General features: G+C 39.1%; 1 protein-coding gene across 3 annotated transcripts; it reads right to left on the bottom strand.

Moving 5' to 3' along the window:
• LOC120307889 (gamma-aminobutyric acid receptor subunit rho-2-like) lies at positions 1 to 27,674 on the bottom strand. 3 transcript variants are annotated; one of them, XM_039343113.1, is made up of 11 exons: positions 27,284 to 27,674; positions 20,507 to 20,613; positions 16,836 to 16,903; positions 15,757 to 15,980; positions 15,443 to 15,525; positions 14,740 to 14,880; positions 13,624 to 13,776; positions 8,590 to 8,777; positions 5,748 to 6,004; positions 3,043 to 3,206; positions 1 to 243 (listed from the first exon to the last, which is right to left on the bottom strand). In XM_039343113.1, the coding sequence occupies exons 1-10, from the start codon at positions 27,496 to 27,498 to the stop codon at positions 3,089 to 3,091; spliced, it is 1,554 nt and encodes a 517-aa protein (XP_039199047.1). In that variant the 5' UTR covers positions 27,499 to 27,674; the 3' UTR covers positions 1 to 243; positions 3,043 to 3,088. The 3 variants fall into 3 exon arrangements, with proteins under 3 accessions (XP_039199047.1, XP_039199045.1, XP_039199048.1); XM_039343111.1 differs by lacking the exon at positions 1 to 243 and having other exon boundaries at positions 2,753 to 3,206; XM_039343114.1 differs by lacking the exons at positions 1 to 243; positions 3,043 to 3,206 and having other exon boundaries at positions 3,588 to 6,004; positions 27,284 to 27,668.

Below are 27,674 nucleotides of genomic sequence, written 5' to 3' on the forward strand. Positions count from 1 at the left end.
GGAAACTGACTGACTCATTATGTGCCATCAAGATGGGGTTAATTCTTGCCCAAGATAATCTCTTCTTAGCCAGGTCCTTAAGATGCACCATTGTGCTGTAATCAAGTCCGACCACCTTGCTACTAGTCAACATCTTCTTCCACTTTTCCCAGCATCAGAGCCTTCTCCAGAGAACTAGGACTTTGCATAATGTATCCAAGTGCAGTAATTTCAGGCTAGTCGTTTGTGTTTTGAGCAAGAGCTCTAGAGACAGAACAATAAACATATTAACCAAGTTAATGCCCTGAAATGTTTACTATGAAAATGATTGTCATTGAATGTTGACATGTGTGGTTACTTCAATGAGCAAAGTAAAAGGGTTGCTAATTCATAATGACGTTTGCTTGTTTCTGTGTTAGCTGGATGTGTGCTCCTATCATTATGGCTGAATATTATGTGCCAACAAATCTTTAAGGTTTAATAAATTGAGATTTTAAATCCAGGTTTAACATTATTTTAACGTAGTGTGGATTTTTGTGGGACTGCATGGTTGCATGGTCATTCCAAGAAGAATCAGACAAAATAAGAACCTGGTGTACAAGTTGCTTGGTACTATTACAAGCAAGATGTGTTATTTACAGGTTAAATAAGTCAGGAATCCCCAACCCCCGGTCCATGGACCGGTACTGGGCTGTGACATGCCTGCAACTGGGGCAAATAAACAAGCCCCATTTGTAGGATGCAGGTAGCATATAAAACCACGCTGCCCTCCCCCATCTGCAGAAAAACCTCTCTCTACGTAACTGGCCCCTGGTGCCCAAAAAAGTGAAATAAGGCATTAGAGAGATCTCCTGATCACTTCATTTCCTGTTCACTGCCATCAGTCTGGGAACTGCTGTCATTCCAGAAAGTAAAACAAAATGGATTATTTAAAATTTGTATATCTTGAGTTGTTATGTACTTAGCCACCCAGAAATGTGTCATTGGAAACCATTGTAGGGTTAGCAGATTTGGTGGGTATCTTTAATATCCTCAGCTGCTTTATGATTAGAAGCAGTTACTAATGGTAGTTGAACTACTCAATACAGTTAAAAGAGGATTAGGATATCTTGACTATAAACATCTGGATGCAACAGTAGATAGCAGAAAAGAGACAGAAAAAAATAATTCTTTGCTGCTGTATTAGAGGTGTCTGGCTTTTAACAGCATCTCTAAACGATGACTTTTAAATCATGATGGCTGGGAACATCCAACATGCTAAGCTACAACTGCCAGTGCTTGCTTGTCACAGGGGTGGGAGAAATCGCCTTTAATAATAGCTGAAAAATCTCTGAATCTTTGAGTGGAGTAGCCTTTTCAAGGCTAAATAAATAAACCACAGAGGTCTGAAGAACCTTTTATGAATACTCTTGAGTCTTGCTGGAAGATTGGAAATGCATTTTTGCTGGGAGCACTGTAACAAAGTTTAAGTTTAAAGACTGAAAGGAAAAAAAATGTGTATTTATTTCCCCCTTGTGGAATAAACTTGAAATTGCAGATTTCATACCCAAATTACTCTTAATTTTTTTTTTCATGTAATATAATGCACATTTAAATCCAGCTGGTGTAAAACACAGCTGGTGGAGGTTTAATTTTAACAAGGCATTTTGATATGGAACCAGGAAAGCCCGGGCTGCCCTTTCTGGACTGAAGCATTTTTGAGCTGGATAGTTTCTGTCTCCCAGACATGTTCTAAGTTACTCTTCAAAATTTATTGTTAGATATTTATTGAGTTCCTACAACTCTGATTATAGTTACTCTCCAATATACGTATTTTCAATGTGAAAGGAATTAGGGCATAGGATTAGTGGCTTTTAATCAATAATCCTTGTTCTACTCTCTTAATTAAGAAAGAAAATTAATTCAGTTCCAGAACTGCAAAGTTCTGCATTGAGACTGCAAGGCTCAGATGTTCTCCAATCACACTGGGGAAGCAGTGGCAACCTGAAGCAACTGTTGAAGCCATGGTATGCAGGGCTGCATTCAACAAAACATGTACTGCTGTGTAAAGAACACAAACCTCACTGTTTTTGACCATCTTGAAACAAAAACTCTTCTAAATCAATTTTAGACTACAACAAAACTATTACTGGCCCATATTGTTCTCATTTCAGAAAATAATTTTAGTTGATCATATTGATCTAATAAACGCATCTGACTCTAGGAAAGGGGCCTATGTGGCAGGGACATAAAATGGGATGGAACTTCATGTCTTTGACCTCTGCCTTGCAGATATACCTGCTGTAGGAATGATCAACTCACTTCCTATGAGCTCTATGTATCCTTATCTGGGCAGTAATTTTACTCATCTTTGCAGCTCATACGATTCCAAGAGGGTGCAGTCAATTATTGGGGGGGGGGCATTTTAAAGCTTTTTTAAAAACCTTCAGTAGACCTATTTTCATTTGCTTATTTACCTCTATTACTTTTACAAACAACTCAAGGCCATGAGATACCCGATACATAGCCGTCTGTTTTCCCTACAGCAGGTCTGTGAGATGGGTTGGGCTAAGAGTGACTGGCCCAAAGTCCCCCACTGGCTTTCATGGCTAAGTTGGGACTAGAACTCACAAACCACTTTCTAGCCTGGCGCCTTAACCACTAGACTGGCTCTTTATAGACCTCTTTGGGTGAAAATCCCTTCTCTTAAAATAAAAATGTGATAACCACCGCAAAAACCTCACTTCTGAATTGTTTAAAATATTTGTATTTTAAGAGCATACGTCTGAAAGGTTCACAATAAAAACTACACCATCACCCGTCTCTTATAAAATTGTATCACTGCCATGCCCGTTTCAGGGACTAAAATGGTACATTTGAGAAGTACATGTTCCCAACAGCTGCAATCTTATGTATCTCAGAGCACCATTCATCTCATGGAGGCTACTGAGAATTAATGGGTTGGAACGCATACAGAGTTCTTCTCCCCATCATACCCATCTTTTCTTAGGACTAATTAGAATTCTGGTTTCCCAAAGGATTCAACTTTTAAATGGGACTTAACATTGCAACTTGTCAAGTCACCTCATAGGATGTGCATTGGAAGACATCATCACAGAAATCGCATTTCCTATAGCATAAGATCAGTTGTGGAGATCTGTATCCAACACAGTGAAGAAAGGGCAAAGGGTGGATATATGCTTTTGCCTTGAATCATCCTTATCTTCCATTCAAAACTTCTCTCTGCCCTGAAAGGAAACATACTTGTAAAATGGAGGCATCCAATTTCTTGAGGTATCTTCTTAACCAGTTAATGGTTACACATACGACAACGGCACAGAAGGGCCATCTCTTTCACATATAACTATATAATAATTGTGTCAGCAGGAAGAGTAGAAAACAATGGCAACAACGTCATGGACAAACATTAACAGATTGTTCTGAAATCCTCTGAGCGACATTTATGTTGCCTCCCTCAGGGGGCTGAAGGAGCAGATTTGGGAAGGAGTGAAACTTATGTCAGTCAGGCAGTATTTGTTGAAAGGATGCTCCCTCTGTTCATCAATTGCAAAAATTGTCATTTATGTTGCCGCATACGGACAGAAAGAAGAGAAGAGAATAGCTGTGGCTTAGACTCTCCATACATTGCAAATTTATTGTTGGGCATTTCTTATTCTGTGCCTTTTTATCTTTGCCATTTGCATTTGCTCCACTTCTGTGGTACATACATTGAACAGAACAAAGCTATGTGCATAAATTAGACAATAGTTGCAAAATATTCTAATAAGGATCCCTGAACCAGAGGTATAAATTGCAAGTGGACTTCAGCTTCTAAGGTCGGAGGAATGTTTCTCATTTTATAGTAAAGAAAATCGGATTTGCCTCTCCTGTCACTGTTCCTGGTATCAGGAAGGCCCAAAAGGAGTCATATCAAGCTTGGAGAAGTTTTGCCACCACAGTTCCCTGCACCCTTGCCCCAATTTGGAGAAGGAATTGAAAACAAACAGTGTCTTAGTCTGAATATGTTCCCTCCTGCTGCTCATAATGGACGGAAAGGACAAGAAAACTAAGACTGATGGGAAACAGCAGAGAGACACTAATGGCTCCTTAATCTCACTTCTTTCCTGTCTGCCTGCCACCAGTAGAACAGAAAAAAAAACTATGACGAGTCTAAGGATGGGACACCCTGTAAATTCAGGCTGGAATGTTCTCTCTCAATTCTTTGTTATTTAAAAAATCAGACTGATCTTCAGATTTATTGTTCTATTGTTCATTGATCCAAATAAGTAAAACTTGAGTGTTGCAGCCTCAAAATGTAGTTTTGTTACTGAAATTATTTATAATACCTAATAATCCTGCCCTCAAAAATGATACTAGCATTTTGTCTACTAACTGCTGAAAAGATTTATAAAACAATATATATTCTACATGCAAAGGAGACAACAGAGTTATAAAGAGCAAGTAATTATGCTTCTTTATACAGATGAATTTGTGAAGAGCAAGAATAAAAACTTGCTCTGGGAGGTCACAGATATCATTGGCCTAAGATAAAGAGGAGGCTTTGGGGTATGATAAAACCACCAGTCCCATCCATTTCCGTATGGGGAAGAGACGGAAACTCCAACTTCTGCTTCATTTCAGCAGCCAAATGTCTTGGGTTAGCTCTGTGCTGCTTCCAGATACTTGAGCCTAATGGTTCCTTCAATATCACTGAAAGAAGTTACAGAGCACCCGAGGCTTTCAATGTAACAGGTAGCCCTCATTTTGCAACCACAATTGGGACTGGAAACATGGTTGTTGAACAATATGATCGCTAAGTGAAACTGCCACTGTCCTTACGATATTACTTCAACTTTCCTTTGCTTTACAGACCTGTGAAGGTCATAAATGTGAGGATTGATTGCAAACTTACTTTTTCATCTCTGGTAACTGCGAATGGTTGTTAAATAAAACACTTGCTAAATGAGGACTACCTGTATTTGATTCAGAATATCTGTATGGACCAGTAAATGCAACAGAACTGTATAGCCCCAAGTGAAGAGACATAGCTATGATAGTGCAAAGAATTTGCTTCTGAGGGCGTTAGAAGTGTATTCAATACTTAAGCAGATATTTTCTTAGAATTTCTTTTTACTTATCAACTGCTCAGTTTAGTGAAACATTTTCATTTCCTCCCCAATTGAGAAAAATTGTTAACAGCATGATCCTTTCTAGGATCCTTGCATGCATTCCCTGATGCCATCTTAACCTGTTAGTCTAGCTTGGGACTAATTCACAGCGCCTGCTTCTTACAAAATAAATTTCATATGGGGTGCCAATAATCCCTTATGATAAAGATGGTCCACATCACTGTGCTGGCTGATAAAATGGAACAAATTAATCTTTCTCCAACTGTCTCAATAAAGATCACAGAGCAGATTCCTGGCCACTTTTATAGTATAGTCTTTATGCCTACTATGATGACACTGCAATGGCTGAGACTAAAGTTGAACAGCTGCATGTTTTCACATATGAAAAGCCAACTTGTCATACGTTAAGGACAGAAAGCAGAAAGTATCCAGCTTGAGACAGTCATCTCCAACACCATTGTATGAAATGTTTCTTAGAAAACTATCCAGTGTTTCCATGTGCCAAAGCTGATGCAGAATGAATTTTCTTGCTTGGAATCCAAAATTTTATTACTGGAATCTTCTAAATATCTCCCGAGTTAAACACAGCTATAGCACGTTCAGCAGAAGACAGACCAGTATACTATGTTAAAAAATATATAGGTGCCTGGGAATATTAACCTTGAATATTTGTCAATTGCATGAGTGTTCTGGATAATGCGTAGGCTAACATGTTCTTTGAGCCCTTTCTTCTTTGATGAGTTAGACTCATTATTCATAGTCAAATGGATCACCATCTTCTCTTGTTTGTCCTGCTCAGTTACCTCAGCTACCATTTGATTTTTGGAGTCTCCTTCTGGGCTACCTGCATCCAGTTCACTGTATATGCCATCTATTATCATTCCTTTGGTAGAACAAATTCCACCCATGCATGGAAACTGGGAAAATAAAACAATAAAAGAGAAGGAAAATGTTAAGTACAAAATGAATCAAATGAAGACAAAGATTGCACTGTAGTTTGGTACCCTTGTATTTGCAAGTTCTTTTAAACTTTGATTCAATCCACAATCCACCAAATGGAATTCATAGAACGGAATGGTGGAATTATTTTTTCACTATTTCTTCTTCTATCTGGAGCCTGTATGGGCCTTCCAAGTCTTCTTTGCAGGTTTGTGACTTGGTTTGTGGTAGTATAGGAGAAAAGGGGAAATGACAAGAACGGTTACCCTACATCAGTGGTTCTCAACCTGTGGGTCGCGACCCATTTGGGGTCGAACGACCATTTCACAGGGGTCGCCAAACGCAGTCCGCCATTTTTTCCCCCTTTTCCTTAGCTGTGCTACTCCCTTTTATTCTATTGGCTTTTGAAAGCCAATAGAATAGACTTTCTTGAATAGAGTCTAATTCTATTGGCTTTCAAAAGTCAATAGGAATTGTCCAGGCTATCTCTGCCCTGCTGATCCTGCCAAAAGCCCCAGTTTGCAAACGGTGCTGCAAGTTGTCTGCAGCGAAGGCAAGCTGTCTGGAAGCTTCCACCCCTCCCTGCTGAGCAACTACTAAAAATGTAAGTAAAAGAGGACCAGGGGTGGGAGGTGGGAGGCCGGCGGGTGCAGGGAGGGTTGCTGGTGCGTGTGGGGCCCGGTGGGTGCCTTATCTCCCTTGGGTTGGGCCAGCTGGTGGCCCAGCCGGTGGTTGCCCTGCGCCATCACTGCCCCTTGCCAGCCACGCCTCAGCTGGCGCAGGGGGCGGCACCACGCATGCGTGGCGCTCCCAGGCAGGGAAAGTCCTCGACTTACGACCGGTTGGGTAGTCCTTGACTTACGACCGGTTGGGTAGTCCTCGACTTACGACTGGTTGGGGTTGCGGCATTAAAAAGGTTGAGAGCCACTGCCCTACATCCTTCTTCCACTCAAGACTATTCTGTTAAACAGCCAGCAGACTATACTCTTCTACTCAACAGAATGAAAACCCTAAACATAACTCATGATCTTTTAGTTTTTCAAAATTATTACTAAGATAAGAGTCTCAAGCTATGGGCTTATCATCTTACGGTGTATGAAATGCTGTCAGTGTTAATCAGAAAAATTAAAATAAAATGAAAAATAATAGTTGCATTAAGTACAAAAGGAATTTCCTGAATTCCTTAAGAAATTTCGATTTGTCTTCGAGTTACAGTTGTTTAGAGAAAAGGCACATATAATATACATATTATATGAAAAATGCTTGAGATGATATTGATGTTATGTTTTCAAAATAAAATGGAGAAAACTTTGAACGATAGGGACAAAAGTTCATATTTCTAGGTATCATATTTACCTGTTCGGTGACGTGATTAAAAATGGCTTCATCAGCTCAAAATTGCATGTGTTTCATTTTATAGACTCCCGCTAGAAAGCAGTTCTAATGGTAGATTATCAGTCTGGATTGTATGGTAAAAAATCAGACTTGTTGGGCCTGTTTCTCCTCTACAGCAGTGGTTCTCAACCTTTCTAATGCCGCGACCCCATAATACAGTTCTCCATGTTGTGGTGACCCCCAACCACTTATACATCACTGGGTGCCAGGGGCGTGGTCAAAGAAAAGGGGAAAAAATGGCAGACAGCCTTGTTTGGCGACCCCCTTGAAATGGTCATTCGACCCCAAATGGGGTCCCGACCCACAGGTTGAGAACCACTGCTCTAGAGAATCGGATGTGAGATTTGAGATCTGAGGGACCTGTTCTCCCACAAACATACCCACTGAGATCTTTTATCCACCATAGGATTCTCACATGCCTTCTAGTCTGCAGCTCCTTAGACAACTAAAATGGCCATTTTATTGGGGAAATTGATTGTGCATTAAGAAAAAAATATTTTAAATAAACTTGGCTTGTATCCATTATCATGCAACTTAATAACATCAACAACACTAATAGGATATCATCTCAAACAGATGTCATCAAGCATCCTGCATAGGTACATTCTATGCATGGAAATTTGCCTGGTTTTCCTGTTGTCGGTCTAGTCATAGCTTCCTGGCCACCCATCAGCAGTGATTGAAAAAAATGGAGTAAAAGCAGGGAAATACTATATTGAATTTCCCCATTCTGAATCTCCCAACATTATTTCTACTAAATCCCAGACTTTACCAGTTCAAATATTGGGAATTTTATTTGCCTCCTTACTTTTTATAATGTTCACTCACACTTCACAGCTGATTTCTGACAAAACTGACTCAATGGAGAAGCCAGGAATAAAAATCACAAATTGCAGTCATATTATGATGAGCTTAATGATCGCAGGTGATTTTCTTAATAACCATGATGGAAGGGAAGTTGTTGTCCTTTGCAATAGTGTTGTCTTGCTTAACTACTATGTCACTTAGCAATGGAGTTGCTGCTCCCAATTGTGGCCATTAAGCAAAGACTATCAGAATGTACATCAGAAATTTCTACTATGGATCTCCCCAACAGGGCCAGCTGGGTTAGAGAAGGCTGTTCTACTATAGTCATAAATCCAAGCACATGCTAATAAGCATTTCTCACCTTTTCTTGCTCCTTCCGCTCTTGTACTGTTGCCAGGTAGTTCACGGCTGCATATTCAATGACCGAGAGGAAGACAAACACAAAACTGACCCAGAGGTAAATGTCCACAGCCTTGATATAGGAAACGCCAGGCATGGAGGCATTGACACCAGTGATGATGGTAGACATGGTCAGGACTATTGTGATTCCTGAAGAAACCACGTGCACAAAGATGGGATCAACACAACTCAAGCAACAAGCTCATCTGAATCAACTCTAATAACCAGATACAGTTAATTTCAAAGTCTTTGTGGAAAAGATAATAAAAATGCAAACCTCTTGAGCGCATATACTAAATAGGCAGTAACTACCACTCCTAGGCATGACCTGTTAAGTATCCATTTACTTAGACCTCTGAGATCCTCTAGGCCAGTGATTCTCAACCTTTCTAATGCTGTGACCCCATAATACAGTTCCCCATGTTGTGGTGACCCCCAAGTGGGTGTGGACACCAATAAGAGGGAGTAGGACAGCTAGGGAAAAGGGAAAAAATGGCGGACAGCATGGTTTGGTGACCCCCGTGAAATGGTCATTCAACCCCAAATGGGGTCCCGACCCACAGATTGAGAACCACTGCTCTAGGCCAGGGGTAGGCAACCTTGGCTCTTTTATGACTCGTGGACTTCAACTCCCAGAATTCCTGAGCCAGCCATGTATGGCTGGCTCAGGAATTCTGGGAGTTGAAGTCCACAAGTCATAAAAGAGCCAAGGTTGCCTACCCCTGCTCTAGGCCCTTGTTGTTTGTCAGATTTTTATTTTTTACAAAAATCTCATCTATTGCTAACAAGGGGGGGGGACACATGATACCGGTATCTGCTTTACAAATGTTCACAAGACAGCAGTCTTTGGCAGAGGAAGGAATAGTTAAGATATTTTTCAGCTACTAGAAACCTTTGGATTAATACGTTTGAAAGCCCCGGGTGAGTTTGCCTACAGTCCTTAACAAAAAAGATTTAACTACAGGTAGTCCTTCAGGTACAACAGGCTGTTTAACAAGCGTTCAAAGGTACAAATGTACCCCCAAAATGTACTTATGACAGGGGTTCAAAATGGTGACCAACAAGAAACCTCTGCAGTCATGTGACCACTCTTCAAGCAGCAGCCATTTTTTTGACCTGTGACCTTCCTTTTGGGATCCACAAGTTGCCTGCAATTATGACACGATTTCCAAGGTCTTTGTACTCAAGCACATTTTTTCCCCATCACATGAGCAATCAAGATCAGGACATTTGCAGCCAGTGTGCTTTTCCCCCCCTCATTGATACCACGTAGAGCAGGGCTTTTCAACCATTGGTACCGGTACCACCTGTGGTACATTGGCACATGGCAGGTGGTATGCGACCATCCTAGAAAAGTGGTAGTGGGGGAGGGGAATGAGCTGAACCGGTAGCAGCACCGCACAAGCCTGAGAGATGGCTGGAGCTGCAGGGCTGTCAGGGCTCAGCAGAAGCACCAGGATCAGCGCCAGGATCCAGCTGGAGCTTGGCGCTGATCCTGGCGCTTCTGCTGAGCCCAGAAGCGCCGATCAGCTGGAATGTTGCAGCATCTCCAGGGTCTTATGATTTACATTCAGATGCTTGGCAACTGATTCATATTTATGACGGTCACAGTGTCCCAGGGTCATGTGAAGTGACCAAAACCTGCTGCAACCACCCAGCAGATGGGGGGGGGAGAATAAAAACCAAATATCCCCCCACCCCACCCCCGCTGCCAATCCTCAACAGAAATGCTCACAACAATGAAAACCTTGGACAGGAGGTAAAAGCGCCGCCAGGCGGGCAGGCGTCTTGCTCGGCTGTGGCTTGGGGGGCATTTTTTTCAGTCCCATTGTAACTTCGAACAGTCACTAAGCGAACTGTTGTAAGTCGAGGACTACCTGTACTTTATCACATTTTTCCTTTTTCGGGGGGTGGTCAAGTTTTTGACATCCTGGCTAGGCGACTGGTGGTATTCGGATGTTGCCATATCCTAAAACTGGTACAATGGGTGAAAAGGTTGAAAAGCCCTGACGTAGAGTACTAGAGGAGTGAATTTCATTACCACTCATTGCTTCTTTTGTTGCTGTTGCCTTGAGGATTGGAGGACTGGCTGCCTTTGCGAGTACTTTCCTTTTTCACTATAACACTGGGTTTGTTTGTAAGTACTTTACAAAGATTTTTTTTTTTCATTTCTGTGTTTGTGTTTGCCTTGGAACTGCTTGCGGGAATACTAGCCAGCGTCTACAGAAAGTAGATTGAATACTGTAAAAGTTCCTTTGCATACTCTACTGTATTTGTTTGCTTGTGTCTTGAGACTGCTTGCAGAAAATTTCTTTGCATTCTACTGTACTGTGCTTCTTTGCTTTTGCTTAGTGTGCACGTTTGGTGTGTGCAGTCCTACTGTAAATTGCTTATAGAACAACTGATGGGCAGTGGTTCCCTCTGGAGGCTCCATAGGAGCCCTGCAAATTTACCCCCCACCCCAATTTAAATCCAGGCACTTGCATGGAAATGGTGCAGTTTGGAGGCAGAGGGCCCACTCGCCTTGCCAGAACAGTTGATGGGTAGGTCACAGCACTTCCTTCTGGATCCACTGGGGAACCTTATAAATTCTCGAGCTTATGGGTTCACTTAACAATCGCAGAGGTCACTTAACAAACAGAAGCAAATAGCAAACCTGATCTTCCTTCACTTAATGCCCCGGTTGATTTGCTTAATGAGTGCAGTAAAAAACTGTCATTGAAATAAGTCTGATTCATTTTACAACAGATTTACAAGATTTATGACCCGAATGGAGAGGTTCCATTAGGATTGTACCTCAAGGACTAGCTGTACAAGCTTAATTTTTTTAAAAAATAAGCAGCGAAAGGTTGATTAAAACTTTGATTTTAAAAAGCTACAGATGAATAAGGGTCAAGATAAATTTAAAATAAGGTTTTGGAATTAATTATAAAGAATTTTTCCTGTAGAACAGTGGTTCTCAACCTGTGGGTCGGGACCCCATTTGGGGTCGAACGACCATTTCACGGGGGTCGCCAAACAAGGCTGTCCGCCATTTTTCCCCCTTTTCTTTGGCCACGTCCCTGGCACCCGGTGATGTATAAGTAGTTGGGGGTCACCACAACATGGGGAACTGTATTATGGGGTCGCGGCATTAGAAAGGTTGAGACCACTGCTGTAGAAAATGCTTGTTTTGAATTTTTTTTTAAAAAAAATAACATTTCAAAAATTGGATACTAGAGAGAACTAAAGATTTCAGTTAAAGGAGAAGAACACATCGCTAAGTGTTACAGAATGGCATAAAATATTCTAACACTGGACACATTGGACATTTTTGAAAAATGGAACCAGAAATATTAACAGTGACAACAACCTCTATAGTTAGACTGTATCTAGAAGATATTATGAAAAAGAAATAAGTTTTACCTACAAGACAGAGTTGAAAGTGGATTTACAAATGGCAGGTTACAGAACTGTATGTACTACTGAAAAAAATGTTGCTCTGGGCATATAAAGGAAAGTTGCTGATATTTTAATAATTAAAATTGAATATACATAACAAGCCAAGGGAATGACCTGGATAGTTTTATTATATTGGTCTTACAAAAGAGACTTGTTAAAAGTTTTGAAGAATCTTGTAAAAAGGGACAAAGAAAAAAATGAAAAGAAATCAAATTCTATGATGTTATTTGAATGGACTAAAGATTAGGGAAGGGATATAAAGTTGGTTTATTTCATCAAGGTTAAAATAGATTCATTATTTCTGGTCACCTTTAATGGACTTTTGCTGACACAAAAACTAAAATAACTATGCTTTATGGATTTGTTTTATAGATAAGAGATGGGATATGGGAAGAAGATATCATTTTTGTAATTTAAGAGGAAGTAAAAATTTATTAAAATTGTTTATACTTGTGGTTGAAGGTTGAACATAATTTATTTATATATTTATTTTTTCCTTTACTATATTCTTTAATTTTTATTCCCACCTTTCCTTTTTTTTCTTTGCACCTTTTATTCTATTTTCTTTTACTCTGTATTAGTTCTTACTATTGTAATTATAACCTTTAATAATATTATTTGGGGATGGGGGAGAAGACTGATCCCAACACTGCTCATTTTCTGAGAAGCTTCCCAGGCCTGGATGTGCTCCCGGCTCTGGAAGTTCATTAAATTTGCTTTTATTTCAGTGGTTTTATATATTGGTTGTTATTTTGTATGTGCTTTTATTTGTTGTTACCGTAAATGCCGGCGTATAAGGCGACTTCCGCGAGCGCTGAAATCGGCGCCAAAGACGGGGGTCGTCTTATATGCCGAGTCGTCTTATTACGCCGGAAATACTGGTAGTTTCCGGCGTATAAGACGACGTTCTAGGAATGCGGCCTGGCTATAAAGACGGGGGTCGTCTTATACGCCGGGTCGCCTTGTACGCCGGCATTTACGGTATTCACCAATAAGAGCCGAGGTGGCGCAGCAGTTAGAGTGCAGTACTACAGGGCACTTTAGCTGACTGTGTTCAGCAGGTCAGCAGTTCAAATTCACCGGCTCAAGGTTGACTCAGCCTTCCATCCTTCCGAGGTAGGTAAAATGAGGACCCAGATTGTTGGGGGCAATGTAAATATATATATACATTGCTTACTGGTGTACACCGCTTAGAGAGTGCTTGCACTTAAAGCGGTATATAAGTCTCATAAATAAATAAAATAAAGTCATTCTGGTAACATAGGCAGCCATATAAATCTAATTAATTAACCTAATTAAATCTAACTGAATAAATATTTTATAGCTAACGCTAATCTATCAAGGATTAATTTCTAAGATATTGTATTATATTTTTATTTCTGTAAAGACAAAGCATAATATATGCCTTTCGCATACCTTGCCCTATTTTATTTTTAGAATAGAAACCTTAGGCACAGAAATCAAAATGAATGGATATATTTTTCTAAATGTGATACGTTGTAAAATACCCCATAAGATAATCCATATCTTATGTGTCTACAGAGGAATCTCTCACCTAAGGACACTCTTGCAGGCACAGCTCTATGGTCTATCCAGAAGGAAACCCAGGATAACATGACCATCAACGTGGCAGGAAAATAGGTTTGGAGCAGAAAGAAGAAAATATGGCGATGTAGAATAAAGTTAATGTAAAGGCGATTGTACCGACCTATTGAAGAAAAATGTTAAAATGTGAAGTGAGCAGAAATATGAACAGTCTTTAGAAAAGGCATTTTATATGCCAACAGATAAAATATAAGGAAAGTGGGGCAGGGAAAAAGAGATAGACTGAAAGAATACAAAAAGAGGAAGAAAAAAAATGCTGATAGACACTGTGTGGGGGAGGGAAGGAGGGAGAAGGGGAGAAAGTAGTTTCAAAATGCAATTAAATTTAAGTACTGTATTTGTCCTTGTAACAATTATGCTGTTTACAACTGTACAGTGATGCTGAAGACACACCACTGGAAACACAAGTACCTTAATCTTATTGCTATAAACCATGTATCTTCCACAAAGAAGGGAAACAATGCTGAACTACACAGCCTAGCTGCTCCATCAAGTTCTTCAACAGTGAAGGCAGTGATAGCTGTAATTCTGTAGTATCTGGAGAGATGTCTTCTCAAGAAAGTTACTGTCTTTTTGCACTTTTGTTCTGAAGCCTGAATTATTCAGAAAGTGCATTTGATTTTTAAAAAAAACATATATGCTGCTTTAATAATATCTACCTCATTTTGTAAATAACATGAGAGAACGTTTGGGGACCTTATTACAGCCATATTAAGATGAGATAGCAAAGAAGCTTTTTAATGTATGACTATTAATATAAGTTGTTAACCTTTAGTTTACAAGAGATGCTTTATTTACATTCACCAAGCAACTATATGAATAGAGAACACAAGGCCACAGTGGTGATGTTAGAATTCTCAAACGGCACCAGAAGTTTTAAAGATGTACTTAGCAATGAAACTCACTCAGAAACTTTGGAAAACTCAGTATCTCAGTTATCTCTAATACTATATGCTGCACAGGATAGTTGGGAGAATTAAAAAAGGTAGTGGAAGACCAAATGGCTGCCTGAGTTTGTCAGGGGAAATACAGAGTGAAAGAACAGAGTGAAACGTTCTTGCCATACCAGTACTACTATAAAAAGCAAGTCTGGAGGTTGTATGAAATTTTTGAATCAAGAATTGAGATAAGGAAATCTTTTCATCTGTTTTTAGAGATTCCGTCCCATTTTTCCAGTATAACATCAATTCTTCATCTGTATACGCATCTGCAAAAGTAGATGTGGAAAAAGCAAAATAATTATTTTACCAGTCAGCAGCAAAATTACGAAACAGGCCAATTAATCAGAGGCCTATGTTTTGTGACTCCCCCAAAACCCATCAGACTACCCCACTGTCTACGGATTTCCTAAATTTAGAGGTTGGAAATAAACGAAAATAACATTAAAAGCTTCAAATGGGTTTCATGCAGTTAAGAGAAACAAAGTAATTCACCAAAGAGAAAGTAGTCCAGAAAATCATAGTCCCATCTATAGTTACTCATCTACTGGACGTGGTCTCCCCAATGCACTCCTCACTTTTCTAAAAATCCACTCTGTGAGTCCCCCATCCACAAATATCTTTTTAAACTCTCGCTGAACATGAAAAGGCAGAGGAAATAGTGTATTTTTAATGGCAGAAGAATGGATACTGCAGGATGGCTTTGCCTAAAAGCAGAGAAGCAACCAGCTCAGGCAGAAGTAATGGATATTAGTAAAGCCAACAGACTGACTGCTGCTTAATTTGTTACCCCTGTAGTTTTATCACCAAAGATAAATAAAAGCTACTGACAGCTTTCAAGCTCCAACGAACATGTCTGTGAATCTAGGGGAAAACGGCTGAAGTCCATATTGCACATTGCTGTCACTGTGATCCTAGAAATAGATAAAAAAAGAGTTGATGTTGTTACAAAGAAAGAGGGATTAATAAGAATAATATATGAATTCATGTAGAAAAATAAGAGTTGATGTTATCACAAAGGAGAAGCTACAGGCATGGTATTATATGAATCCACATAGCCATATTTGAAATCTGTTCACGTCACAAAGATCTGCTTGAATTACAATACTGGAAAAAAATATATGGAGTAATAACTGTGGGATTACCTCGTGCTATAGAGTACATGGCCATCTGGGAATACTCGCAACATGATATTGTCAGTGGTGGTATCGTGAATGAATGATCTTTTAGAGTGGACAAAGAAAATGTCTGGCACCCAGATCTTCTTTACCAACCGTCCATCAAAAGTCATGCTCCTGTTCGTACGACTGGGAAAGGAGAGACGCTCGTCCTTCCAATAATGTCTCAAATACAATGTCATTGTAAAGTCCTGAAACAAAGTGTGGGGTGGGGTGAGATAACTTGTGATTATATCTCCTGATCTTATAAAAAACTAAAATTATAAATTAATTGGCAATTGTGAGTTTTTTAAGTTATCAGAAAAAAATAAGAAGACTATCTCCCAATGGCCACCTGTTGCATCCCAGATGCTAGCCAAACAATATTATTACCTTAGTTCAATATTGCACAATGGTAGGTTTAATGATGGTTTACTGAATAGGCTATAGCTGCCTGGGAACACATTAAACCATTAGTATGATCTGTTAAGTCCAACCATTATTGTATTTCTTGCACAAATGGTGACTAGTTCCTTGGAGAAGCAGTTCAAGAGCTTTTTCCTTTTAAAAATAAACATTTAAAGCCATGATATAGATCAAAATTTCCTGAGAGAGCTAGTTCTGCATCCAACAATGCACAGACTATACTCTTAATTTCAATCTCTCAGTGTTACTTCTTCACATATTATGCTTTATTCAATTCCAACTAGGCTTTCATTTTTAAGAAAATCTATAACAATCATCCAATTGACAACATAATATTTTGATTGCTACACCATAAAAAATCAGTTGATGCAATAAATATTAACATACGTTGTATACACATATATGTCTTGGTGTTCTATACCATACAAGGCATATACAAAAAGAGGAGAAGGTCAAGAACACAAGTCAGACCCTGAAGAAGATGCAGAGATAACATCAAAGCATGAAATAACAATGGTTGAGTCCACCAGAAGTGCAAGAACCAGAACTGCGTATCTCCCCTGATACCTCAAGTGGTGGTGGTAGAGGAAGAGGAGGAGGAGAAGAGGAGGAAGAAGAGACATTAAGCAACAATAGCATACCATATTGACTTCTGAAATACTGTCCAAATTTTCAACCTGAACATCCACTCCAACAGGAATAGCCGGGCCTGCAAGAGAAAGAAATTGAGATACTGAATATAAATAGTCCTTGCTTAATGATTGAACGTCTGAAATAAGTTTTTTTCTTTTCCTACATCAATTAAACACAGAAGAACTTCCTTGTAGAGAGGTTGAAGTATTAATATGTCTTCCTTCCAGGAGTGGGGATTAGCTGTAAAGATAGGGCTGACACTGGAAAAGAGCACTGTTGAAGCAAACAGAGGGCAGGGCCCAACTGAGAGTCGAAGGGTATTAATCTTTCCTTATGAGTAAAAGAAATACCCTTTCCAGAATAGATGTCTGCCTTAAGTTATATTTCAGCTACACATATATGGTTTCCTGTTTAGGATTTGTATTTGTAATATTGAAACATTTATATTCTTTCTCTCTGTTGTGTATATTTAGGGCTAGTTCTTAGACCACGCACTGCCAAGCCTAGCTATCAGATGTTACTGCATCAATTACAAAGGAGACTTCCTATTTTCCCAGAGCAATTGGATCATGTAACTAAAATAGGTGGCTTTACCGCTCTTGCATCAGATGTGGTGAAAACGCATACCATAGCAGAGAGCAGGCAACTTGAGTAGAGTTCTAAAAAACACTAAATCAACTGTAGCTATCAAACAAGTCTTATAACAAAATCATTGGGCAACCACAGCCAGAATGGGAAGGGCAGCATTTGAAAGAGTAGCATTTGTAGGGAAACATATATGGCTAGGGAAAAAAAGTACTTCCTCCCTTGCAACAACTCCCTGTATCCACATGTACATTATGAGGAAAATGCAAAGCTGTGGACTTTCTGCTTCCCTCACAACATCAAGCAGATTCTACCCTGCAGTCTGAGTCCTACAAAACCAGGTATTTCATAAAGTTCTGAAGGCTCTTCGAATAAAGCTTTATTCTTTCATAAAATAAAGCTCTGTTTCATTAAAACAATACTTAAAATCATTACATAAAACTCTGAAGTTTTAGAGGCTCTGATTTACAGAGCTTTCCAAACAAGTTTTAAAAGAGCATCTTCCCAGCCCGCCATCCAAGGGTAAGGCATCGACTACTGTACACTGATGCTACAATCTGTTTCTCCCTTGGAAGGCCCTTCCAACAATTTTTTTTTTTAAACTGAAATGCTATTCTGGAAGGAGGCTGAAAATTTGGACAGCTATTTCTTAATTGTTTTCCTCTTGATCAGGGGTAGGCAACCTTGGCTCTTTTATGACTTGTGGACTTCAACTTCCAGAATTCCTGAGCCAGCATGGCTCAGCTTGGAAACCTCTCCCTTTCCCCTCAGCATGGCTGGCTGAGGAATTCTGGGAGTTGAAGTCCACGAGTCATAAAAGAGCCAAGGTTGCCTACCCCTGCCCTAGATCATCAACAAAACTCCTTTCATGCTGCTTTCCTACCTCACAGGGAAAACATCCCAGTGTCTTCAATATATTTCTCCTGAAAATAGGAAGGCCCTGTAGATACCAATTTTCAATACAGCCTCTGCTGTAGTACTTAAAGAAGTAAATCTAGTCTGACAATCTTTTTTTCTTGCAAGAAGAAAAACAGGTGATGGAGGACAATGTTTCACACAAACAGTCTGAAAGAATAGGATGGAGGTTGCACAAGTAAATTTGACTGCCAAGTTTGCATTCCAAGATTATATGAATCATTCTAGTCCCATGGAACTTGTAGTCCAGGTCCCCCCCCCCAAGGACCAAATATTTCAGCCATATCAAACCTTCAGACCTCAAGAAAACCAGAAGGCTGAGCTATACTGAGACTGTTCAGAAGTTACCTATACATCCTTGTGTGCTGTGTGTTTAACTGATCTGGTTAAAAGGGCTGCATAAACACAGCCATAATGTGCAATCACAATAATACTCTCTTCAAGGAAAACAGATACAATTCAGAAGCTTTATACTGCCTCTTTTCTGATTAACAATGCAGTACCTGAGGTTCTCTCAATTTTACCTGAGGCACCAAGATGTAGCTTAGGCAAGGAAGGGGAAAACCTGCAGTGCCAAATTCCCATTTAGAAAACCAAACCCAAGGAAACCCTCCAAAATTCTGGAAACAGCCAGATAGGTTATATGCTAGATACTATAGCACACTGTGGTATTCTTTCACCTATGACAATGTATTAGTAAAATTTAGCAATTAAGTTTGCCCTTGAAGTGGGCCCGTTTATACTTTCAACTGTATGTCCAGATTAAATGCCCTCCAGTAGAAGCTGTTTGTACTAAGTTGGGGATAGAGGAGATGAATAACAACTCTCCCACAACACATTAGGCTGTTCTTCCACAGAAAAGATAGTGCTATTTTAAGTATCAGCTAAAGCTGCTTATTCATGGAATCCCAGTTGTTTTCATTGGAAAAATGAGCTGACCTAGATGAAAATGCTTTGACTCAGAATTTGAGGGAGTCTAAGAGCAACATTTACATAATGGTTATATATTAGTATTTGAAACAAATATTGCCTGAACATCTGCTAGGAACAGCAAAGTCACTAGCATGGAGGAATCACTTAGGAAGGGTCAAACAGGATGTGACTCCTATTTACACAGAACAGGACATGAAGGAGAAGAAAGACTTAGCTGCAAGCAAGCAGAAATGTTGAATGCGGGTCCATATGGAATTCATATTTCCCAAGGAAGAATGGCATTGGGGTGGGGGTGTCAAAGGGCATAAAGGATGAGAAAATGTTACAAAAGAAGCTGCAATTTCCTGGGGTTTTTTCCTCCCATTCAGCTTTTTTTGGTGGGGAAAGGGTGTTTATCAACTATGTAATCTATTTTATGATTTACACTGTGGGCATTTTGTATTTCCTGCCTTAAATAGAAGTAGGGGCATCTGCAGAGGCGGTCAACAACACTGAAATAGCGGGTGCCACTGGACAATGGAAGCCCAGTTCCCTTTTAACGTGCTTCTCACATATAAAATAGGGCAAGCTTTGATCGGCCAATTACATGCAACATTTTGTCATCACTGACTGCCTGACTTGCTGAATATCAGCAAGCCGCCTAACTGATTTGCAGCAACAGTGGCTAGAGGGCTTCAATTGAGGAGCTTGTGTACCGCAGGTGACCATGTACTCCTCCTCTGTCTCCAAGCAGGATGCAAGAATCCACTTGACTGACACACAATCAGGATTTGGGATCCATTCAGGGAAATCAAGCCTGGGCACTAAATTATGGCTGAGCAAAATGCACTGTATTAGGCTTTAATGTGGTTAAATGTGAAGAACGTAAGGCAACTGCTGTGAGCTAATAAATATTTTATTTACCTTGGGTTCTGGGAATTATATTATGTAGTCAGTTCAATATAACAGGGATGCTGTATGCTTTCTCTATATTTTCAAGATTTATAGTTCCCCAGAATAGAGTATCATTTAGCAAACCAGATTTCCTGAAGACAGTCAATAAGATGGGCGTATAGTCCTTCCATGTATTCCTGGAAAGTCATTGGTATACTTATATTCTAGCTTTAGCAAAGCTCTGAAATTATAGAGTAATCTCACCATCCAGTTGGGAGGGTTCATAAAAAAAAAATAGCTTGAAGCAGCTAGCTTGGAGCTTCTAAGCTGAATCATTCAATTTTACAGAGATGAGTAAACACACATTTCTTACCTCCAAAGGCAGGCCTCATGGAGAAATCATGGTCCTCTACCCTTAGAAGCTTTTTGCTGCTCCCCGGCCAAGTTTTGGTCATGTCATAGTTCTTTTTATATGAGTAACTAAATTGAAAAACAAGAATAATTTCTGTTTTTATAATTTCACCTATAATTTCTGGTAACTGTGAGAAGGAACATTTTAAAAAGCTGAGGGGGGAGGGATAGTTTGCCAATAATAATATACTGAAATTACATATTTGCAAAGAGATTCCATACAGTAGAGTGACTATGAAGTTATTTATTAAATTTATATGCTGCCCATCTCACTATCCAAGATGGAAGAGCATGCCAGCATACTGAGTCAGCTCTAAGTCCCAACATGATATCTTTGTGCTAAATTGGGAACATGAAGAACTATCCTCAAGAAGCAGAGAAAATGTAGCATAAGAGAAATCCTGACAATATCATATATCTGGATCTTTAGTTGTGCCTGAGACAAATGGAAGTGTAGGAATTGAAAACGTGAAAACTGAATGAACTGATATTATCCATTACAGCAGTAGTCTTTCCCCAACCTGGACCACATCCAGACAACAATGATCCTCATGGTTAGTGTTGATGGGTATTATAGACCAACAAATTCTCAGAGCACTAGACCAGGGAAAACTACTTTTATGCTGACTAACACAACAGCATCCTATTTATGGGTAGTCTTCAACTTAAAACATTCATTTAGTGACAGTTCAAAGTTACAATAGCACTGGAAAAAGTGACTTATAACCATTTTTCACACAACCATTGCAACATCCTCACAATCATGTGATCAAAATTCAGATGATTCATATTTATGACAGTTGCAATGTCCCAGGGTCATGTGATCACCTTTTGCAACTTTCTGACAAGCAAAGTCAATGGGGAAGCCAGATTCACTTAACAACCATGTTATTAATTTAACAACTGCAGTTAACAACTATGACAAGAAAGGTGGTAAATGGGGCAAAACTCACTTAACAGCTATCTCACTTAGCAACAGAAATGTTGGGCTCAATTATGGTCGTTAAGTTGAGGACTACCCATACTTTTAACAAAATAAGATCTTATGTATGAATATACAATCTATATATACAGATTGCATCTGTAGTTAAGGTTCCCTCTTCATAATCAACTTTAATGTGTTCATTGAGATCTCTTTTCATGGTCTGACTGAATAGGTGTAAATTTAATCCAAAGATTAGTTCTATTTACTGAATGTATTTGTTATTAATTGCCTGAATTCATCCAAATCAAGACATGGAGCAACAGGTTTTCTAAAAGGTACAGTCAAACATAACTGAATGAAACTTTAGTGGTATAAACCCAACCAAATGAACTTTGAATTCAGTGTACTGTGCTTAAATGAAGGCTAATAAGGGTAAAGAAGACTGCAATGTACTACATAGCTAAATAACCTGGTTCTTCTAATGCAGTGGTTCTCAACCTTTCTAATGCCGTGACCCCATAATACAGTTCCCCATGTTGTCGTGACCCCCCAACCACTTATACATCACCATGTAACAGGGGCGTGGCCAAAGGGGAAAAAATGGTGGACAGCCTTGTTTGGCAACCCCCGTGAAATGGTCGTTCGACCCCAAATGGGGTCCCGACCCACAGGTTGAGAACCACTGTTCTAATGCTTCTTCAAATGGGTATTTGATCAAGGATATAAAATCCAGATGACTACCAGATAGTAGGAGCAAAGAGATGCAAAAAGCTAACTATTGGCTACCAACTATCACAATGTTTCTCAATCTCATCAACTTTAAAATGAATGGACTTCAACTGCCAGAATTCTCCAGCCAGCAGATCTAGCAACTGGCTGGATCTTCAAAGCTCAAATCTGGTGGTCCGATTAGTATGGAGACAACTAGGCATTAACAATTCTTCAGGAAAAAATACTGATCTGCCTCACTCCTAAACTACAAAACACATTGATAATCAGGTATTGTTGTTAATCTTGCTAAATATCTGATTCTTACAGTTGGGCTGATTTGATATTAGAATTGTAAAATTATAGTAATATGCACTAAATGAAATTACATCATTTCTTTATGTGTGTATGTATACAGGTAATCTTCAATTTACAACAGTTCATTGGTGATTGTTCAAAGTTACCACAGCACCAAAAAAGTGACTTATGACCATTTTTCACACCTATGACCGTTGCAGCATCCTCATGGTCACGTGATCAAAATTCGGATGTTTGGCAACTGGTTCATCTTTATGATGGTTGCGGTGTTCTGGGGTCATTTTTGCAGCCTTCTGACAAGCAAAGTTAATGGGAAAGCCAGATTCACTTAATACGTGTGTTACTAACCTAACAAGAAAGGTCATAAAATGAAGCAAAATCCACCTTACTGTTCTCAGCAATAGAAATTTTAGGCTCAATTGTGGTCATAAATTGAGGGTCACTTGTAATATCCCCACTCTCCAAATGTCTGCTCCATTAAAATATGGTCAAAACCTCTGAAGTTTGGTAACAGAATTTGTACTATGAATTTTTAAAAATTGTGTTTTCCAAAGTTTTAAAATTGTGTAGAAGATTACAAAATGAGTTGTTTATAAGTGTGGTCTGCAAGAATATGTGCATTATCTGTAAAACTCTAAAGAAAGCTTAGTTTGCAGTACCACATCTGCATGCTCCTGGAGAAAAACAGATTTCAGTGTAAAACAGTATATAATTGTTTTCATCCAACCAATTCTACTGATGAAATAGTAGGAAAAGGAAGGGTTTATGGAATCCAGTACCCTGAGAAATAACATTGTCGTATGCATGAATTGATTAACAGCTTAACAGCAGATTAAAAACAGATTAACCAGAGGCAACCATCTGGGCATTTCTGATGCCACTTACAAGACCATCTTCAAGTTGTCTTTTTCCTCCTCCTCCTTTCTTGCACAATCTTCCATCTTCTCACAGAAGAAAACTTTGGGAAAGTTACTTCATGGTAGGATAACCCTAAGTCTTACTCTACAGAGTAGCATCCTCAACTTGAGCAGCACTTTAGAGGAGAGTCTTGCATTTTGACAGCATCTCTTTTAGGCTTAACCTGTCTGTTCAAAGACCACACATCCAAGTTGAAGGGCCACAAGAAAAGAGGGTAAAACAACAAAAGCTGCCCCCAATTACACCAAAACAATATACGAATTATTTGCTCACATACTTCCTGATGAGAGAGATTTGGGTTTCTGTTTAAATTACATCTAATATGTAAGATGCAAATGTTATTCAACTTGTCTCCTCATTTTTCTTTTGGTGGGAAAGGGGTTGATTTCCTCTTTCTTGGGGAATACAGGAACAGCCACTCTGCACTTTAGTCCTTCTTGGATTATTTCTCAGTGCATGGAGAAACAAAGCATGTCCAGATTCTCTACTTACAGTCACTTAGCGACTATTAGAAACTACAACAAACCTCACCAGGGTTACTTGCAACTCAAATTTTAAATTTTAACAACCACTCCCCCACTGTAGCGACATGATCAAATATAGGGCAACCTGCCCCCAATCCATTTATGGCTGTTTGCAATGAGCCACGGTCATGGGACTTAAATTTATGATGGTATTTTTGGTCAGAAACCAAAATTTACTTCTGCTTTCTGGCAAATCAATCAATCAATCTTACTAAGAACAATGGATTTGCTTAATGATCACTGCATTCACTTAACTGTGGTGATTCAGTTACTAACCACCACAAAAAAAGTTGCAAAATCAGGTTTTGCCACATTGTGACCCACTTAACAATAGGCACAACCTATGACTGTAATTCCAGGCTCAATTATGATGATAATTTGAAGACTATCTTTCAAAACACTGACTTTTCCCCAAAGAATCTTGGGAATTCTAATTTGGCAAGGATGCTTAGATACATATTTATTAAACAAAATCACATATGTGCTTTAAGTATGGCCAACTAACAGCAACTGTGCAATGCTCAGAACATTGAGTTACATAGCTTGCTCTATGAGTAGATAAGGAAAAGGCTGGGAAATTTACCTTTTCTGCCCAACTGAAATGAGAAAAGCTATATCTGAAGGACCACTTTGCTCATTTTATGTATTTTACTAATACCTTCTGCATATTATGATATTATGGACTAAATACTAAATATTGATTTATGGATCCCTGCTGTTCTCCAAGCTTGGTTGTTTGCAGATGTTTTGTTACCCAACTGGGCAACATCTTCAGCCAGAGCTAGAAAGGAGTGGTGTTTACTCTCTATTTGCATACAGTACCTCGTCCTGTCAGTGTTGGTTAAGGTGTTGTTTTCTTCTGGGTACTTCCTTGATTAGGCTGTTGGTTGCTGCTTGTTTGTCTTGCTGCTTGTCTAGGTTCAATCCTGGTGTTAATCCCTGTTCATCTGGGTGCTGATTGATGGCAAAGTGTTCTGAACTTTTTGTTTCCTTTTTTAGTTTTTTTTTTTTTTTTACTTTTGAATGGTGTGTAAATGATGTTTAGGTCTATGTAGATATTGATGGTTGATTTGTCTGAGAGCCAAGCTGAATTCCCTAGCATTTTTGGATTTACCTTGGTCTAGGATGCTCAGAGTTTTCCCAGTTGTCCATATGTTGTGAAATTAAGGAGTTTTCATCTGGTCTTCTTATTGCTAGCTGGCGTTCATCAATGTGCTCTGCTAATCTCCTGCCTCTGTGTCCTACATAGTGGCTGTTAGAATCCTTACACTGTATGTTGTAGATGATTCCCATTTTTTCCTCTTTTTGAGCTACTTAGTCTTTAGATTTACATAAGATGTTTTAGAAGGCTTTAGTTTAGTTAGCTAGAGGGATGTCATATGGTTATAAAGGTCTGTTGATGGTTTCTACGTTGTTTCTGATATATGGCAATGTTACTGTCTTCAAAACCTGTGTGGGTTGTCCTATAGTGTGCTGAATGGCCAAGCACTTTTTGATAAAGTCTCATGAGTATTTATTTCTTTATATATCAAAAATTTATGTAGCTGCCCATCTCGTAAGAGATTACTCTGAGTAGCATACAACAAAGATATAAAATGACTGAACGTGACAAAACCCCCATCATTAAAAAGTTAAAAGCATACATCGACACATACAGGATTGGAACATAAAGCATTCAAACATGGCAGAAGCTCAAGAAACAGCATCCCCTCAAGCCAGAGCAAGACAAATACAGAGGTTCGACTACATTGTGTAAAATCAGATCACAGATTTCATTGTTCAGGACTTTCCCACCCAATCACAACTAGAACTACTTTCCATTAATACTACTTTCCATTAATACTTGAAGATGTATAATGATACTAAGGTTTGAAAGTGGAGATCCTCCTTCATTCTTCCCTTGAATTTGAGTAATCAATAAAGCAGGGCCAAATCCCGCACATCTCACCCATTTGTTCTATTAATAAATCTGTATTCCACTCATACGATTTTTTCTCCTAAAAATCATGGTTAGTGTTTTATCCCTTCCCAAGCATTTGTCCCCATTTTACAGTGTATTTGCATTTGCTTCCGTGTTAATCTTGATATTATGTCTTCCTGAGAACATGCTATCAGATGAAAGGCCATTGGACTTTTCCAGTAACAGATTTTCTAGTTCAGCATTCACTCCGGAAAACTGTTTTATGCAAATCTGGTGCATCTTTTTTTCTCCACTGCAACTTTATTGTTCTTTTACCAAGTCTTAAATCTTCACCCCAGATCCTAATCTTGAGCTGTATATGCAACAGCAGATAAATTTTTCCTCCAAGTCTATATCCCCCTGAAATCCCAATTGGCATGGAACAGTCCTAGGGAAAGATTTGGGGAAGTTTAAAAGATGGAATAGAAGGGAAGAAAAACTTGATGGTTTTGCTAAATAAACCAGGTTTGCAAGGCCTGAGTTTGCCAAGTAGTCTGAAAAGAAGCAATTCTCACTGGACAGCAGAATTCAAGACCAAAATGTATTCAGGGTTTGGCAGCTATTTTAAGTATTTTCCTCCTATATAAACGTGCTCTCTTGACATGAAATCTGATAAATTTAAATACCTTTGTTGCTATTCCATAGTTGTTTTTCATCATTAATACCCATTAATAATTTATTTGCAAATAAAATGCCCAGCAATCAATAATTATTTAAGCACAGGACATGCAGCTGCAAATTTATTTAGTAATAAAACTTACTAGTCTAAACATTATTTCTGTCCAACTAAATATGTTCAAATTGCAATTTCTTAAACTGCAACTCTTTAGAGAAATATATATGATTTTTTCTCAGAACTTTGGCTCAACAGTACCAGATCTCGCAAGATTGTAAGTGGCATCCCCGATGAAGGTTGTGCTTAAATGCAGCTCCTACAATTTAGCGTCTCTCCAGAAGCTGCATTCTTTTAAATCCTATGAAAATACGACTTGCTACATAATAATAATAAAAAAAAAACAATTCAGGTTTCCTACGAAAGCATTCTTGAGTGTTTTCAGAGTGCTTTGAATAGAGCTTGTGTTTCAGCAACAACCTGGTTTGTTGTCGAACTCCACCTAACTCACAAAGTCAAGAATGAAAACCACATGGATTTCAGAGGCATTTTTAATGCTAATCAGGAAAACAAATCTTGAAAACCGCAAACGTTATTTACAATTGCTGAGCTTGTACTCCTGGTACAATGTGCATTCTTTTCAAACTTACTACCGTATGCAGGAACGTATAATAAAACTTGCAAAACTACACGTCTCCGCAAATACGGTACATGCAATAGAGGGAAACCAAAGGAAAAGGGATAAATTGATTTAATCATAAGACTATCCTTACCTTATTTTTTGCACCCGCGCTTCTGCCGTCCATCTCCCCTTTCTGTGCTTCCTACTTTCTCCAAGAAGGACCCCGCAAAAGATCAACAATATGAGCTTTGCAAAAAAATACAGCATACTTTGGGAATCAGCCGTTCCTTCCGTCCAGCCGCCTCCTGACGGATAAATGCACTCTGATTTAAACATCGAACTATCTGCATCTCTCAAGCGTTGCATTTGTCCGAACGACCATTCTTAGATTTTAAACCAGCTCCCTAAACCTTCTACCTCACAGCCATTCATTCCCCTCCTTGCTCGCCGATTAGCCGTCCCTCGCGAAGAAAGTAATCCCGGCTGCCCGCGTTTCCACTGAGTTCTAGATGGTGCCGACAGCCAATGGAAACACGGGATGG

Source organism: Crotalus tigris, unplaced genomic scaffold (assembly GCF_016545835.1).
Source record: "Crotalus tigris isolate CLP2741 ecotype Arizona unplaced genomic scaffold, ASM1654583v1 scf7180000017833.3397121, whole genome shotgun sequence".
Taxonomy (NCBI): Eukaryota; Metazoa; Chordata; class Lepidosauria; order Squamata; family Viperidae; genus Crotalus; species Crotalus tigris.

Excerpts from the sequence above, each read along its gene's own strand:
- LOC120307889 (XM_039343113.1), bottom strand. The coding sequence starts at position 27,498 with ATGCAACGCTTGAGAGATGCAGATAGTTCGATGTTTAAATCAGAGTGC. Across the intron at positions 16,904-20,506 it reads CATGAGGCCTGCCTTTGGAG|GCCCGGCTATTCCTGTTGGA; the intron begins GTAAGAAATGTG and ends TTTCTCTTGCAG. Across the intron at positions 15,981-16,835 it reads GTATTTCAGAAGTCAATATG|GACTTTACAATGACATTGTA; the intron begins GTATGCTATTGT and ends ACTTTGTTTCAG.